Here is a 17,633-nt window from a genome sequence, read left to right as displayed (position 1 = left end):
GAATTCATTTTAATATTGGTGGGGGACTTAGTTTGACCAAGTCCTGATAGAATTTAAGAAATCCTTACTCCTTCGTGTGATTTAAAGGCACACATAATTGATATGTTACTTTCTACCAGTCCTGTGTTTTAGTCCAAACGTACTTACGTAATTTCCAATCAGTCTTTGTTAAGTTAGACATGAGCAATATGTTCTAGAATATTCTATCTATTTTGGTAGTCATGAAAGTAATTACCATAGTGTATAGTGTATGTTACTTGATGACTGTATTCGAATATTACTTTATTGCATCCATCGTTAACGAAATATTGGTGTAATTTTTCACACGAAAAATTATTACGAAGTCGTTTATTCGCCTTGCTTTTGGCTGGATGAAAACGTAGAAACTGAACTTGTACCAAGTAACATACAAGAAATACGGTTTATCATAACTGTATATCTACACGTCCTTTGTGATCTATCTTCAGTGTTCATATCATCAATGTTACAAACTTGGATAGGCTTTATGAATAGACGTTTGTCACAGAATTGTATAAATCCTTTTATGTATTAAATATAAGTACTCGGGTTTTGTCTTTCGTGTACAACTATACCGGAGGGTGATTTATGTATATTGTACAATATTTCAAAACAGTGTTTTCGGTTCATTACATGCCGCACGTGCGAAGGGCTTTCGATGAAAAGTACCGAATACTTATGTGCACAGACGATGTATTGAAACATCGTCAGTGTATATATGCCGCACCGTAAGACTAAATCTACACATTACGGAACGTTTTGTCAGTGAGCGGTCTACTTCAAGGACTTGCTTATCTTCCGATGTAGAGGTATGTGAATTATTTATTAGTTTCGTGTGTATAAGCTATAACTATTGTACTACCACGTTTATTTTTTTATATTTTCTAAGTAGCTCCTGCTTTCGTAGTATAATGCAAACATTTTCTATTCTTTTTTGTGACTTAGCAAGAGATGTATATTAGCAATATAAAGTGGCATTTCTTGAAACGTTAGTACCGTAGGATTCTTATCGGGCACGGGTAGGTTTACGTCAAAACCTGTGTATTGTTTTGTGATCACTGTGCCGATAATGTAATATGTATAACTTACCGTATACAATTTCATTACGTGTTATCGTATATGCCAGTGTCATGCACAGTACGCAGTGTTAAATATATTTTCAGTTGATCGGATTCGTAGTTGTAGAGCTGATCGATGTCGCAGCTGTAGATCGGATCGTAGTCGACGTGATACCAGCTATATTCCTAACAATAGAAGTTGACCATATCAGCTGTAACTCTGAACATAACAGCCGTAGAGCTGAGTGAACTGTGTTTTTGGTCGAATAGGAGGTGATCGGGCGTTGATGACCGAATTGTGGGCGCTGATTGCTTGATTGACCAAGGCATTGAACAGTGGTTGGTAACTTCCTGGAATACTAACTGCCTGATTGACCAGTGTGACTGGTAGCCAAGTGTACTGATGACGGAGTGTGTAACTCAAGTTTTTGGATCAATGACTTATGGGATTTCTACGTTTCCAGAATAAGTTCGTAGTTTCCTATTGATTGCGTGAGGATGCGTGAAATTGCTTAATTCGTCGTAAAATCAATAGTGAATGCTGTCACATGGGGTATGTTGCAAAGTATATAAAAGAAACATAGGCAATCAGACTGATTCCAACTTTTTGAGTCATTTTCGACTGTTGGGTTCCTGTTGTAAGTCTGAAGACGTATTTTATGTTGTACTTATATATTTTTCGAGACGAAAATAATTTCGTTTGGACCGTTCAGTGGGAAAAAATTTGCTGATTCTTTGGACTACAATGTGATACTGAAAATGTAATTATTTATTCGAAAGAATTATGAACATCGCCATCCTGACCACCTCACGTTGCTTCGGAAACCAGTACATTTCCGGTATTGAAATTAATAAGAACTTTTATTTCAATTACGAAGTTCATAGACCTTTATAGGGACTAGTTTGGATTCACTTCATAATTATCTAAGTCAATCTCACATTTTTCATTTATAACTTTCATAATTAAATTGTTTTTAATTCTTTGCAAAACTTGTTGATTTGGCTTTTATTTCGTTTGCTTAAGTTTGTGCTTACTGAGTCATAACAATATATAGGTTGATATTTATAAAAGGATTTTAACCGAACTATGAATTGCCACGAATATTCATAACATAGCTTTAATCGTAGCGAGCATGCACAATGTATATATTTAAACGTACCAACCCCTCGTTGATGCTTTAATCGTTTTATTGATCTAAAGACGGACCATGCTGGAAAAGATTTTCCTCGGGTCTCTGATAGCGTTTTTATACATCGATCTATAATAGCTTTAGGCGGGTGGGATGCGGGGGAAATACATCTTTTACGCTAAATCCGATGATAAAGTGCTTCAACACTGGGAGTGATCCGTGCATGCTACAATATACATTCAATATGCTAATATGAAGCAAAACAATATGCATATCATAATAAAACAACCTTAAAAGCGAACGTAATTACACTATGTAACGCAACTATGTTCCTGATTAGTAAGTGTTATTTTGTCAAGGCTTATGCCTAAATGTATAGAAAATTGCTATTATTCCCTACAAACGTTTGCGATCAGGACAGTGATATTTTGAAATTTACATATTTCAAAGGAAAAAGGGCTAATTTGTGTCTTTTCGTTCAATTACAGTCTGAAGAAAAAAGCATGAATAAAAATTAACATGTATTTATATTAAAGTAAAACAAAAATGACCATACAATATTTAGAAGTGAGTTTTCTCGAGATTTACAATAATAATGTAAATCACTTTCACAAATCATCCACCATCATGTTCTCGTCACATTATTCTTGGTAGCGGCATTCACAGTCAAGTATCTCCTAGTTGAAGGGCTCGCTTTGCTCCTCCGGGTATGCACCCATATTCTTCTTGAATATAGACTCTGAGGGACATCCTGCAGCCCAATGTACCATAGTTATCCACTAGAGCCTCAACCAGTTCCACAGATTTTTCGGCTTTGTGATTGCCCAGGAAGTTCTCCGCACCACTGTGACAAAGCTGTTATAAGCCGCTTTCTCCTTACTAGTGAGCTTCTTTGATAATTCATTACACTCCAGGATCTTCTTTATATGTTGTCTGAAGAAGATACCTTTGCCTCAGACACGTTCGGGAAGAAGACTTGAAAGTACTTGAAGGCTGCAGACTCTTTATCTAGGGCTCTTTTTCGTAAGGCCTAATTTGACGTGCTTTGGTTGCATCAGCACCTTCATAGGGTCCACCAGTGACTCCAATTGCCGTTGTTCGTCCCCACAGAGGAATCGGTCCGCTGTGGCTTGTACCAACTGTGGTAGTGCGCCTTGGTGTCCTAAAGGCAAATATAGCAGGAATTTTAGTAACATCGCCTTTGAGACAGGAATGCTACCTTTTTAAAGTTTCCGATGACTTCCCAACTGTACTCTTCATACTTCAAGGCGTCGAGCAAGATCTTGACGCTGTTGTAATCCTCTCTGAGACGGGTACTTGTTCCCATTATGGAGAAGCACGGTTTTGATCCTCCTGGATGAGGTGTCAATAAAGAAGTATTACTCATTCTGGTTACAAGCGATTCCTATTATCTCCGGAGGATTGGGTACGGGGAGTTCAGGGCAGCGTGGCACCGTGGCGATTGACAACGGAATGTCTGGGTACGTGATAACACGAGCATTCGCGCCTGTCTGACGTTTGAAAGGGTTTACCATGCAGAAGTAGCAGTTGTTTGAGTGGTCAATTGTGTCGCGGAAAATTCTTGGGATTGCGAACTTCAAGGCTCTCTTTCCCTTCTGTACCATCCTACAATTTTACATTCGTTTCACCCATTACTAATGTGTAGGAGATTCTCGCATCAATTTTCTTATACGGTATAGTTTTTCAGTAACATTTAAAATTGTAAAACATTTTAAAATTGAAAACGTATACAACATTAAAATCTTTAACAAATTTTATAACATTAAATTCCGAGCAACAATTTTCCATCTTCCCTTCCATAATTTTGTTTTTGCAGTGGTCGCAGGTGAAATGATGTGCACAGGGTTTGTCTTGATCACCGACAGGCATGATGAAATATGTCTTGCATACCTGACACATCTTAGCAGATGCTACCACAGAATACGTCTTGATAAATGGGCCGCAGACAAAAGCAAAATGTGTCTACCGGATGCTTGCAGCCTCTTGACGCAATCGCAGAAAAATGCAGATATATATCCACTTAGGCCACGGAAACTAAACTAAACTGGTGGGATTAAGGCCCCTGTAATTATTATTAGTATTTATATTAATGAAAAGCTCTAGAAGTTACTCCAAGTTTACTCAGCACTGAATATATCTGGAATGTTCTCGAAAGTAGGTGGATTTCAAAATGTCACTGCCTTAGACACAACAGAAACGTTTGTGGGGACTAATATCCATTTCCTATACCTTTGATACATAACAAATTATGTATTACGACTAATTTATAAATGTTGAATACGGTTTTACTGATAATATTCATTTTCCCGTTAATCTCATGCAATTAGGTCACTATCATAATGATCTTGCGTGGTTATCGGTGCGTTACTGCGTAATAGTTATGAGGAATTGTACTGATAATGTCCACCAGATATGTTCTGTAATCGTAACATTGATATGCAACTTGATCAATGGTGATATTATTAAGCTCCTGTTTGTATGTCTCAAAAATATTCTTCTCAAGATTCTATTTTCAAAGAAAACAATTTTTGATCTTTCTATATAATTACATTATCTTAAAGCGTTTGCATATTTTCGTTGGATAGGTATGTGCGTTCTAATTGAATATATCTTTGAGGTGAACCTACTACATTAGCGAATTCTAATATCATACAATTCGTCCTTTAATAATCTGTGATATTTTCATTTACTCTACATTGTTGAAGTATAATGAAGAATTTTCTTTAACAATTTATGTAGATGTCACTTTAAAACAACCATAATTAGGTTTGGAACATTTGTTTTTCTTCTTTTTTAGCCAATTAAAATCACGCTTTAGTCAATCACACTGTCCTTCTTGAAAATATAAATCCTTTCTGTTATTTTCTGAACCTCTGTTTATCAGTTCATATTGTTTACCCTTGAACTATTGCGACTGCGTTTTCTTTTTCTTACAAACACTAATATATATAAGCTCAAAACAAACTTGACATGGACATCTCCATCATCCTTGATCTAAGCAGCTACATGGAATTAGTCACCACCATTTGCCACAGCAGATCTATTAAGTATCATACTTGTGCCTCATCTAATTATCAATTATATTACCAGGAACAGATAATGGTAAGTAATTGTAACTCCATTTATGATATGTATACACTAGCATTAATAGATAATCTACTTTACAGTGGAATACTGTGCACATTGTTGCATATAATATTATAAAGACACACTCATCACGTTGTCAAATGTTCTCACAACATTAAAATGTTCTTTACGAAATATTTACCTATATATTACATTAATTTGGATTCAATTATTTACTCAGCAGGTTCAGCAATTCTTAAGGATTATAAATATATAAGGAACAAACGATATGCATGCCTACCTGTTGTAACGCTTGTACTCGTGGCTATCTTTGAGGTAATAGAAGTAGTTGTTGTACCAGTTTGTATTTTGTTAGTCGCTGTTCTTGTGGTTTCAATAGGTGTAGTAAATGATGTCGTTGATTTATCGGTGCTAGTGCTTTGGAGGTCTGGTATACAAAAAGATGAAAATGGGTCATTAAGGTAGAGCTAAGATTGAGCTTAGCTGGAAGGATGTACAATGTTACAAAACAAAAATACATTTTGTTATCTTGTTGATGATAATATGATGACGTCTTGAATATAATACAAATCGTATGACGAATAACACTCCTTTCAAGTGCACTGGATCCAGCAAGGAATCACGTGTATCATTAATTGATTAAGATAAATGCAATAAACTGACAACGAACAGTTAAAAACATGTATCTAACTAGCCTGAGCGCTTTCGAAGTCTTTTTCAAAAGAAAATACAAAACATAGACAAAACAAACAATGTTCTAGGGCAGCGTATCCAGTAGGATTCCTTATTTTTGCTGGTTTCGGAATTTCAGTTGGGATTGTGAGCAATTATATTTTGAGCAATTTAAACCAAGAAGACTACAAAAAGACAGTCGTGCACATATTAATTATCTTTTGCAGCTGCCACATTTTCTTTTAAATATTTTCTAAATTTGTTATATAGCCCATACTTACTAACTGCACCAAAGTCATAAAAGCCAGTTTTCATATGTTCCCGATATGTCTCATTTTCATTTTACAACATTTATTTTCGGAGAGGTGTTCCAATCCCTACATAATTCTTACTAAAATGATCTTCCAATTGACAATATATTTCCTTGATGATATAACGGAAACATTATCATTTAAGTATGAAACCAATATGTAAATGTTTCTTCTAAACAATGTCAGATTATCTTCTTGTTAAATATCACATAATACAGAAATCTAATAAAATATTTTGTTTCTTCAGAGTAATATTTTCGGGCTTGTAAACATTCGTTTCCAACGAGATGTCTCGATGCGTCAATATATACTCTGTTCAACATGATTGTTCATCATTCAGTTTGATGAAGCTGAATTTAATGTATGCAAAGTGTGAAAATACTGGAAATAGATTTATGATTTATTAGGTATATCTATATTTTTGCACCCTTTGCTACATGACTCTATCCGTATTTTGTGTAGTATGAATTCGGTCATAACTGTACATTGTAAATTGTGTTAGGAGTCTATGCTCTTAGAGAAAGTAACAAAAATGTGAAGGACAACAAACTTTGTAAACTTTAAAAATTAATTTATTTCCCTAGAATAAAAAGTGAAAAATGAGAAAAAATACCTTATTGAATTGTTAATTAAATCACAAAATAATTCAGGAATAACAGTCGAAATTCCTAATAATATAAGTCCTGAATAAAACTCAATACAGGTTTCAAGAGATCTAAAAATGAAGGCGATGACGTGAGTGTTATAGCTTATTGAGTTCTAATGTGTCACCAGTCTTTTCTTTTGTTTCTTTCTGTTACTTTCTTTATGCCTATAGAGACCTTACAGAATTTGTGGCAGGTCGAATATACGAATTTTGTAAATAGTTCAGAGAAAAACTGGAATTGTTTGAAATACATGATCATCTTTCTTTACACATGGTCTATTGATTTTCATAGTAAGACGAACATTTTTGTCTGTATATCATCTAGGGTGGAGTGTTTTGTTCATTATTCCGACCGATATAATGTTTAAGTATTTGAGGAACCATGAGTAGATGAAGCTTGCCACCTGATATTCTCATTTAGACGCATAAGTGTCCTTGTTAAAGCAGGAAAATAAAACTATTTTCTTTAACTATTTTGGAATCTTTAAACATTCAGCTTCACAAAGACGAAGATGCTTATGCGCAAAGAGGAAAGAGAGAAAGAAAATTCAAAAGAGGAGAGAGAGAGATACCATTTAAATACAGGAAAAAGAGAGAGAACAATACAAGAAAGGAAAGAAATTCAAATGCAAATTCAGAAACAAGGAAGAGAAAAATAATTTAAAATTTTGAAAAATAGAAGGGCAAGACCTGCAAAAGCAAATGGAATTGCCTTAACATAAAAAAGGTCAGCTTAAAATGAAATTACAATTCCAAACGGAGAAAGAGGAACATAAATGCAATCGAAATAAAAAGAAGTAGAACCGGCATGTAAAATCCATTTCCCTTATGAATGTCAGTATTGATGTCACCACAAATATTATATTAGCACACTCTTGTAAAGAAAATATGTTGATCAATAATATTTGCATCTTGATAAATATTGCAAGTTAGAAATGGACAATAGAACACTGGACTTCGTTATAACAGGATGTACATATTGGTAATGCTCCTGAAATGTATGCATCACTGTCAATAGAAGTAAGTGCTGATTATGGTTACGTCACGAATAAGTTTTCAATCATTACCTGAGACATATCGAAAGAGGTTTTGGAATTGTCAAAAGTAAACTAGCCAAGCCCATGTTGAGTTTGCTATGAAAGGTGATGCACCAGGTTGCAAATATAACTAATCTGGATGCATTATCATAACATAGCGAGATTTTGTCAAGACTATTTCAATTCTTTTATACGATGCATATGTTAAATTATTAGAATATGTTAGAGTTCATATAATCAAGCGGGGTTATTCTTGCCGGATACAAATTATTGTACAAATATAGTTATCATACTGATGCTCTTTTACAGTAGTTACGATGAAATGACTTAATATGTAACGAAGCAAATTCTTTATTAACTGATATCGTTGCATTCGTACTTGACCGTGTCTCGTGTACAACACGGCTCTAGTCATTATAGTTTTAGGGGATTTTGGATGGGGGTTAGTATGACTGGGGAGGTAATTTAACCCGTATGCTGCTGATTGTGATGTCAGTTCGTAGGACGGAACGACTATCTCGTAGTGGAATCATATCTACGGAACAACTGGTCTGTAGTGAATAAGATCTAGAGGGTTCCTTTAGGAGACTGGGAGGGACGGGCCATGCTTCGCGCACACTGACCAATCGAAAAGAGATGTGGAAGCGGAAACACTTCGTGACTCTCAGCTGGATATATGTTCCGTTGTTAAATCAATATTCAGTATCACTACAAGAGTGAAAATCAAATAAGTATGTCTTGGACTTCTGGATGAAATATTATTTATATATTTCCACAAATTCTTAGAATTAGCGACATAATTATTCATAGTAGTGTAGATACTCGGGGTGTAATGATAAACTTGTGCCACGTATAGATGCGATTGGTGATACGTAGAGTGCTATACAATACATATCGATACACATGCGAACCTGATGGTATTTTCATCTTTGTAAAATAGGTGGTACCCTTTCATGTATGTTGACATTCTTGGTTTTGTTTCCAGTATGCAGACTACAGCTACACATATAGTTATCATGTATTTATATCCAATTCTGATTGATTAGAAGATAAGAACAAAACCTTCAAACAGATTACCTGTTTTTTGCAATAAGCTATATCCAACGGTTTAGGATATTTAATGGTGGCTACCTGTAATTCCCTTTGTTTTGTACAACATGAATGATTTGAAAACATATTACCAATTTCGTGTCTCATTTACACTTGGAAGACATTATGATGTTATCTTAAAAACAGAAGAAATAATGAAATTTCCTTGTGCAAAAGAAAATCTCATCTCGAACAAATTTGGGCATGGGAGTACGGTTACATACCAACAGAATATATCACATTTTATTTCCTGCAAATGCAAAATGACTGCCGCAGCAACATGTGTGTTATTTGTTGGTGAAGCAGGTAAACTACTGACTACAGCAAGTTCTATTCTACAATTTTCTTTTAACTTACACAAGGAGATAAACCTGGGCATTTCTAAATCTGCCCCATCGCTCATTCTGTGCTAATTTCATTTATTCCATCAGCACCTTCATTTACTGGTTAAATGTATCTGCATGAAAAGATAAATTCAAATTTTATTTTCCATTTTCAATGTAAGAAGAGATGATGAAGGGTGACATTCCCATTTATCAAACAAAAAAGGAGGGGAGGAAAAATGGTAATAAGTCAATATATATCTAAACTTCAATAAGTCTCTCTATCTTCCGGTTCCACTTTCCTATAACTCTACTAAATCAACATCTTTGACAGATGCCATCGCTAGTTGTAAAATCATTTTTATGTTAATTATTTCTGAGCATACTCTGATCCTTTTCTTTTCCTCAGTATTGTTAAGTGCTTATTTCTGAAGGGGCATATACATAGCTAGCTTTTTCAGCTTGAATATGTTGGAAAATTGGTCTTTGTGACTGTTATATGCAATTTTCCAGAGTTCAGAGATATTATCCTTTGGATACATTTACTCCAAAATAGGATTTTTCTTCCTTTGTTAAATGAGTAGTTTACTGACTACTATGACAAATGTGTTACGTTCTTTGACATTAGCATGTTTTCTTTACTACTAAATTGCATTTTGACCCTTATATTAATCAATATATTTTAACCCTGATATGGATACATGCACATTGTTTTGTAGCATATGATGCGCAATGCAAAAGTGATTAATTGATTACTAAAGAAAATTGCATTATACTTCTGATTTGTCAGTATTTTAATTACGTTCGGTATTCTGCCCCTTTTACATTTAATTTTGAGAAACCACTGAAAGGGTCATGACGTCTACTTATTTTGTCCATCCAGCATGTACATCTGACTCGTACTTAAACCATTTTGGGCTCACAATGTCTCTATTAACTCTTCTCCAGCTCCAATAATATAATATACTTTATAACTTTAAAAATTATGTTCATCATCACTATCATTATCAGATATGGAACACAATCGTTACGAACCACGCCGAGAATCAAATATTTTGATACTTTCTAGGTAGCTCGTATTTTAAACAAGCATTTGTAAAACGTTCTTCATGAAAGGTTCAAACTACGCCATACTTTATATTCCTGGGCCCGTTGTTCTAATCAAATTTAGTTTAACAACCATTCATGTCGTGCTTAAAGAAACCAGATGTAGAACAGTTGCTATCCGGAAAACAGATGTCTCGACAATGAACGGTTCAATAAAAATTGTATACGTCGCCGAGTATATTCTTATATGTGGACTTTCAATGAATTTACGGGAGTTCTCGCTTTCTGTCTGCGCGAGTATGTTGGTACGTACATATTTTAGTTGGTAGATTGTAGACTACAGATAATGCAATAATTATTATTTAATTAGCCAACTTTACAAATATAACTACCTTAGCATCAAATCATATTGAGGGCAATGACACTGGCTGCTTGACTGTTATACAGGACAAATAATATACCATGGAACATGTCAATTGCAAACGTCAACGTCGATATCCATGCGAAACTCAGCATAGTGAGTTTTCCACATACTTTTTTCGCCTACCGGACATCAGTTTTTATAATAAATGTCCCTCCTTTCATATTTTCTTCAACACCGAATGATAATAGAGGAGATTTAGTATAATATAAATTCAAACTCATTATAATGCCTCAATATACACAATGATTATGGCAAAAAGTATGTTCGTATAAGTAAACTGTTCTAATAATAAAAACAACAGAGAAATCTGTATTATGTGGGATTTAGTCTCAAATATTGTAAACCTATTTTGCTATAATGTAGGCTACGTTACACTTGATCACTTTACATGATTTAGTTTCTTCAGGAAGTATAACGTTCTAGTGTGGAAAAATTAGAGGAAGACTTGTGATTTCCTGGGGAGTGTGAACCTTATATGAATCTGAGTTATGTAAATTATGCAAATTTGAATGAGTTCTGATTTATAATTTGCCATGCTTGAAGTGACGTTACGCGAAGATTTAAATTCTAAAATGTGTGGATAACATGTCTGCCTGTACTTGCCGAATCTGCTGGTAATCAACGTCATATTGCTTCTAATATTTGCTAGACAGGTTGGTTCGTTTTTAGAGGATGCTATGTCTTTATCTATGGCACTTTACTGCAGAACGTAAGCACAAAACTGCATTGCTATCTGTTGTGGACATTCATTATTGCAGGTCCCGTAAGGGTCTATATAAACTGGTGAAACGCCAAACATCAGGCAAAATCCTCAAAGATTAACACGTGTTTTTCATACAAATGTCTTAATATTCACTTCAGAGAAAGTTATATTGTTGTCCATGTACCGTGCATGATTGGTATAAGAATGATACTTCGTTGATTCCGTCACCAGGGATAATATAACACAGAGGTGTTAAAAACTCCCATAATCGACCAGATACTTTATCTCATGTACCTTTTCAATTGTAAAGGAGGTTCCCAGTGGCCGGGTCCGAAGTAGGCTCTAAGACTTTCTCGAATAAAAGTGTAATCTTATAGTTTATCTTATGCAATGTATGAGCAATATAGTTTAGAAAATACGTAAATTAAATGAACGTCTCGTGTACATTCAGCAAATACACGTTATGGCTTTATAGTGCACTGAAGCCCTCACTTACATAAAAAACCGTTGATAACAACTGCACTCGATAAGGAGTTTCCTGTCACTTGTATTTTAGTGTCACGCATCACGCATGATGCACGCATAACAATAGCTAAAGCTCATGTACACTGGGCTCCATACCCGTTTGAATGCAAGGATATTAGGCTAAAGGTCTCTATCTTAATTTAGATATGAATAGTGCTTTGATTTTGTTTTTACTTTGGTCTCAGTAAAAAATAAACTATAAAGACGGCATACATTTATAATGCAGCACGAAAATCGTACAAACCATCGAATTGTGTAAATATTTTATGCAAAGCATTTGCAGACTTAATCATGGAGCTGATATCTGAATGTCAATCATAACTATATAATTTTCGTTGAGCAAGCCCATCACATGACTTGACTTTAAAACGCCCAGTATAGGTAACACTCTAAACTATTTGGGTCATTTGTTATCCGCATCTTGCTACTGGAATTTCATTTGCAATGTACCTTAGTAAATTAATGATGTGTGTTGACTAATCAAACACACCCTGAGCCACCCTTCATTAAAAACACACGTGATCGATTCTGTTATATCATGATGAACCGAGTAGTCTGGATATATTTTTTTTACGACATTGTGAAAAAGATAGTCAGCGTGACATTCCAATGTCGATCATTAGCCAAAGAATGCATATGTTACCTTTATATATTTCCAGTTAATGACACTTATATAGGTATGTTCTGCGGTCGATACCTACCAGTACGTTTTTCACCTTAACAGCAGCAGGGAAGTTATACAGACCCCCTGGCACAGACTAAAATAACCCCTCCAAACAAATTTTCTCCGTAGAAGCCTCAGATTTCAAAAATAAAGCCTCCTACGCAAAATAATCCGCAAAATTTCCCCCCAAATTGCATTTTCGGGCATAAAAAAAAAGGCAGCTTTTTTGGGGGGGGGTATTGTAAAATTTGTTTGTGATTGCAGGATTGGGTTGCGGATACTAATTTTATTTCACAATAAAACAATATCATTGAAAATAAGATGAGTAAAAAAACTAGCGCAGTTGGAGAGCCTCATTCGGCTAGATTAGCGCGAGAGCAATTAGCAGCAGTAAAGAAACTTATTCCGACAAAACGATTATTTAAGAAAAAAGTTCGTGAGTACGATGACGAGCAACATCATATTGGTGAAATATCGTCAAAGTTGTTAAGTCCAGTCACCGGAGCGATCGAACAAGTCGCATATGGTAGTAAAAAAGAAGACAAGGAACTTAGAGAACTCGGGCTTATTCCTATGACAAGAGATATCGAACAACACACTCGATTTTTGCCGGAGCGAATAGTACAAACACAGCGAGAGCGAGTGCAAGCGCAAGCACAACCGCCAGTACAAGCACAAGCACAAGAACAAGCGCAAGTACAAGAAGAAGAAAAACAAGAAGAAGAAGAAGAAGAAGCAATAGCAAAGGGAGAAACACGGGAACCCAGGGATGTGATAAAAGATAAATTTACCGAAGGTGGTTGGAAAGTGATGGAACAAAAATTTGATGAATTTAAAGGTATTGATCTTTTTGCTGTATTTGCTGAAGATACTTTTGATAATAGAAAGTTGTTTTTAAATGATTTTGGACAAGGAAAAATTAAAAGTCGATCAAGTTGGTATAATAATTTATTTCGAGCTAAATATAATTTACCCGTGGTAAAAAAAACTAGCGCTCTTTATACCAGATTTTTGGAAGTTGCAACGGACAGAAAAGAAGGAAAAAAAACTTTGGGAATATCACAAATTCAACAACAGCCAGTTCAACAACCAACTCCACAATTAACTCAACAACAAACTGAGAATCCCGATTATAGAAATCTCCATAAAGCTATCGGACTTGTTTTTTCCAGTGATGTTCATGAACAAATCGCAAGGGGGGAAAATTTGATCGATATTGCCGCGGATTATGATAATAAGGAAAAATATTTAAATCCTAATATTCGTGGAAAACCTCTTGAAAAGAAAAAATGGATCGAGTGGATATATTTTGCTGGTAAACAACCTCCCTACAAATATGATGCTGAATTTCGTGAATTTGTCAAAAAAATAGAACAAAAAGAAGAAGAAGAAGAGGAATATGTTGATCTGCTAGATTGGGAAAGTGGCCCAGACCCAAAGGGAAGCGGATATGGAAGCGGATATTCAGTTTGTCCCGACAATGTTGTCAACGACGTGTCTCGTCTTGAAGTATTAATCGGAGGAAAACGAGCTGGAAATAATTCTCCTGAAATAATCAACGAAGCTTCAGATATTTGTCAGCGATTATTCCGCGGTGGTGTAATTGATTCTCACATTTACAAAGAACTTATTGACGAGCTCATTGATTAAAACAACACAATTGAAATAATATGATTGTTCACAAACATCAACGCAGACCAACACCGGTTCGCGTAGTAAATTCTAGAATGCCAGTATACAAATATATTCACGGCAATGGATTTGGCGATATTGTTAAAAGTCTTGTTACTCGAGTAGCACCCAAAATCGGTCCAGTAGCAAAACAATTAGGATTAAAAGCAATAGGAGCAATTGGCGATACCGTTGTTTCTGGTATTGGTAATTTGGCTGGTAAGGGTTTTAATTTTATCAAAAATAAAATATTAAATTTAATACGTAAAAAGAAGCCCGTCAAATTACCTATCACCAGCGAAATGCCACCTGAAATCAGTAAAGTTATAAATGTCGCGGCAAATAAAAAAATAAAAGAACTAGCTCAGGATGTTGCTGAGACGAATTTGGTAAATGAAATCGTTAAAACGGGTTTGACAAATGGAGTTGTTGATACAAATTTAGTAGAAAAAATTAATAATAAAAATTTAGGTTTTATATCAGGCAGCGGTCTTCGTTTTAGATAAGGATCTTATTAATAATGTTCACACAAGTGTCAAACGAAGTGTTCGACATGGATGAGCCTGTAAGCAGAGACACATCTGTGCGAGATTTTCAGTATTTTTCATATATCGCGATTGAACCAAATATAAGTACTCGATTGGAAATTCAGGTTCACGATACAACAAGATATTTTCTTCCATCCGAGGCATATATCGAAGTTGTTGGTGAAATTGTTAGACCAAATAATACTCCCTATGCAGATAATTTTAATGTTGGATTAGTCAACAACGGTATTATGGCATTATTCAAAAACGCCACTTATATGATCGACGGAAGAGAAATTGAATCAATCACTGATGATATTGATTTAGCAACAACAATAATAGGTCTAGCAAGATATTCGGATGATTTTACTAGATCAGCCGGCCCTAGTATGATGTTCGCTAAAGATACTCATGATAGCCCTAATAGTGAACCATACGAAATAAGAAGACCCAAAAAAGTTACCGCAGCCGCCGATGATGCCGACGTTGCAGCTTTAATGATCAAACCCAATATAACTTATAATGCCGGATATGCCACACGAAAATCTATGCTAATAACAGATCGTAGAAGATTTTCCTGCGCTATTCCGTTATCTCATATATTTGGATTTTGTAGGCATTTCAGAAAAGTTATATACGGCGCAAAACACACTATATCGTTTGTCAGAAAAGCAAATAGCGATGATGCTATCTGGCGAAGTGGTACACTTGCCGCTGGTGTACCAGCTGATAATGATGCCGCAGATAATGGTGGTAGAGTAAATTTATTAAAATTTACCTTGTGGATGCCAGCGATGACCCCATCAATAGTAGAAGAAGAAAAATTATTATCGTTCATGAATCAGGGCGGTAAAACTATAATGTCATGGTTGACGACAACAACTGATTCCGCAACAACTAATATTAATGGTGATTTTACTTGGCGCATTGCATCGCAGCAAGGTACCTCCGCACCAAGGCATATATTTATTGCGTTCCTGCGTTCCAGTAAATATCATCAAATGTTTAACCATATGGTATTTGATAAAGTTGCAGCAACAAATGTTTCGTTGAGAATAAACGGTCAACAAGAACCTTCCGAGGAAATATCCATTGATTTTGATCAGTATTCTACGGCCCGCGCGTATCATCGATTGTTAAGTTATATGGGTCGCGATCAAAATATTGATACCGGATTACAAATATCACAGTTGGATTTTAATAAACTTTATCCCATCTACTACTTTTCATTGGAACATCTAGACTTGATAAAACAATCGGTTGTTGATATTCATTTCAAGGCCCGAATTAACACCGGGGCGGTTAATCATAAAGTAATTGCGATACTCCTCAGTGATAGGACAATGATCCTAGAAGGAATTAGTGGTAGAATGAGAATCATCGATGCTCCCGTAGAGCGAATGTGAGAAAATTCTAAATTTAGATAAAGTAGATTATAATATGCCATACGATTACGTTAGTGTAACTCTGACTCCAGGTCAGATAAAAAAACTTCAATCGGCAATGGCAGGGCGACATGGTTTAAGTTTAAACTTGAAAAATGACCAACTTCACGGTGGACCTAACAAACTATCGTTAACTAAAAGTCAACATGGTCATTTTAACAAAGCCAGATCGGCAAATACTGGAGTTCATATAAATCTCTCAGTTGGCGCAATCAGGGATATGGTGAAAATAGGTGGATTTTTCCAGGCATTAGTGCCTATTTTGTCAACGGTTGGAAAAACATTAGGATTAGGCGCGGTAGGTGAATTAGGTTCCACACTAGTACGAAAAATTTTTGGAAGCGGATATCGTAAAAAAAAGAGGGGAGGGAATATTCCGCCGGGGGTGGTGGCGGCGATAATGGGACTACTTCAAAAAGTAGGACCGAATATCACCCAAGAGGAAATAAAGGAGTTAGCTACACCCATGCTTACGAGAGTAGCATATCGACAATTGGGGCAAAAACACGACACCCAAGAGGAATCATGGGGAAAGACCAAAGAGATCGCGAAAGGATTATTGCAACGAAGAGGAATTCCGCTGTCACTCATCGAAAACATCGGACCCTTGCTCAGGACAGTGGGTCGACTAAGACAAGGGGGGAATATCACCCAAGCGGAAGCAAAACAAAAAGCAATGGAGCTCGTGAAAGGAGTATTGCAACAAAGAGGAATTCCGCTGTCATACGCCGAACCATTACTCAGGGCAGTGGCCTATCGAAAACAAGGATCCGGCCTACGGTTAGGACGACCCCCAGTATACTAATCCGGTCTAACTCAGCGCTACCAACCTCAAATTTAGATAAAGTAGAATTATAATATGCCATATGATCACGTTAGTGTAACTCTGACCCCAGGTCAGATAAAAAATCTCCAGGCAGCAACAGCAGCGCGACGAAGTTTAAGTTTAACTTTGAAAAATAATCAACTTCACGGTGGACCTAACAAACTATCGTTAACTAAAAATCAACACGGACATTTCACCAAAGCCAGATCAGCAAATACTGGAGTTCATGTGAATCTCTCGATAGGAGCAATCAGGGATATGATCAAAGTAGGTGGTATTTTTCCATTGGCCCCGCTTATACCAGCGTTAATAGCAGGTGCAAAAGCATTAGGATTGGGCGCACTTGGAGGGATAGGTTCCGCAATAGGAAGTAAAATCGTTGGAAGAGGATATCGTAAAAAAAAGGGAG

The 17,633-nt window shown here is 35.8% G+C and overlaps 1 protein-coding gene across 1 annotated transcript in view; it reads right to left on the bottom strand.

The window, feature by feature from the left end:
• Window positions 1-17,633, bottom strand: part of LOC149791239 (uncharacterized) — a 90,581-nt gene that overhangs the window by 43,282 nt on the left and 29,666 nt on the right. The window contains exon 8 of the mRNA XM_089969725.1: window positions 5,595-5,741. Coding sequence (XP_089825851.1) covers window positions 5,595-5,741 — 147 coding nt within the window. The remainder of the gene's footprint in view (window positions 1-5,594; window positions 5,742-17,633) is intronic.

The sequence above is a fragment of the Sinohyriopsis cumingii genome, chromosome 9, assembly GCF_028554795.1.
Source record: "Sinohyriopsis cumingii isolate HCF-2022 chromosome 9, ASM2855479v2, whole genome shotgun sequence".
NCBI classification, from domain to species: Eukaryota; Metazoa; Mollusca; class Bivalvia; order Unionida; family Unionidae; genus Sinohyriopsis; species Sinohyriopsis cumingii.
The sequence above is the reverse complement of the archived record's forward strand: the minus strand, read 5'-3'. Positions and strand labels throughout refer to the sequence as shown.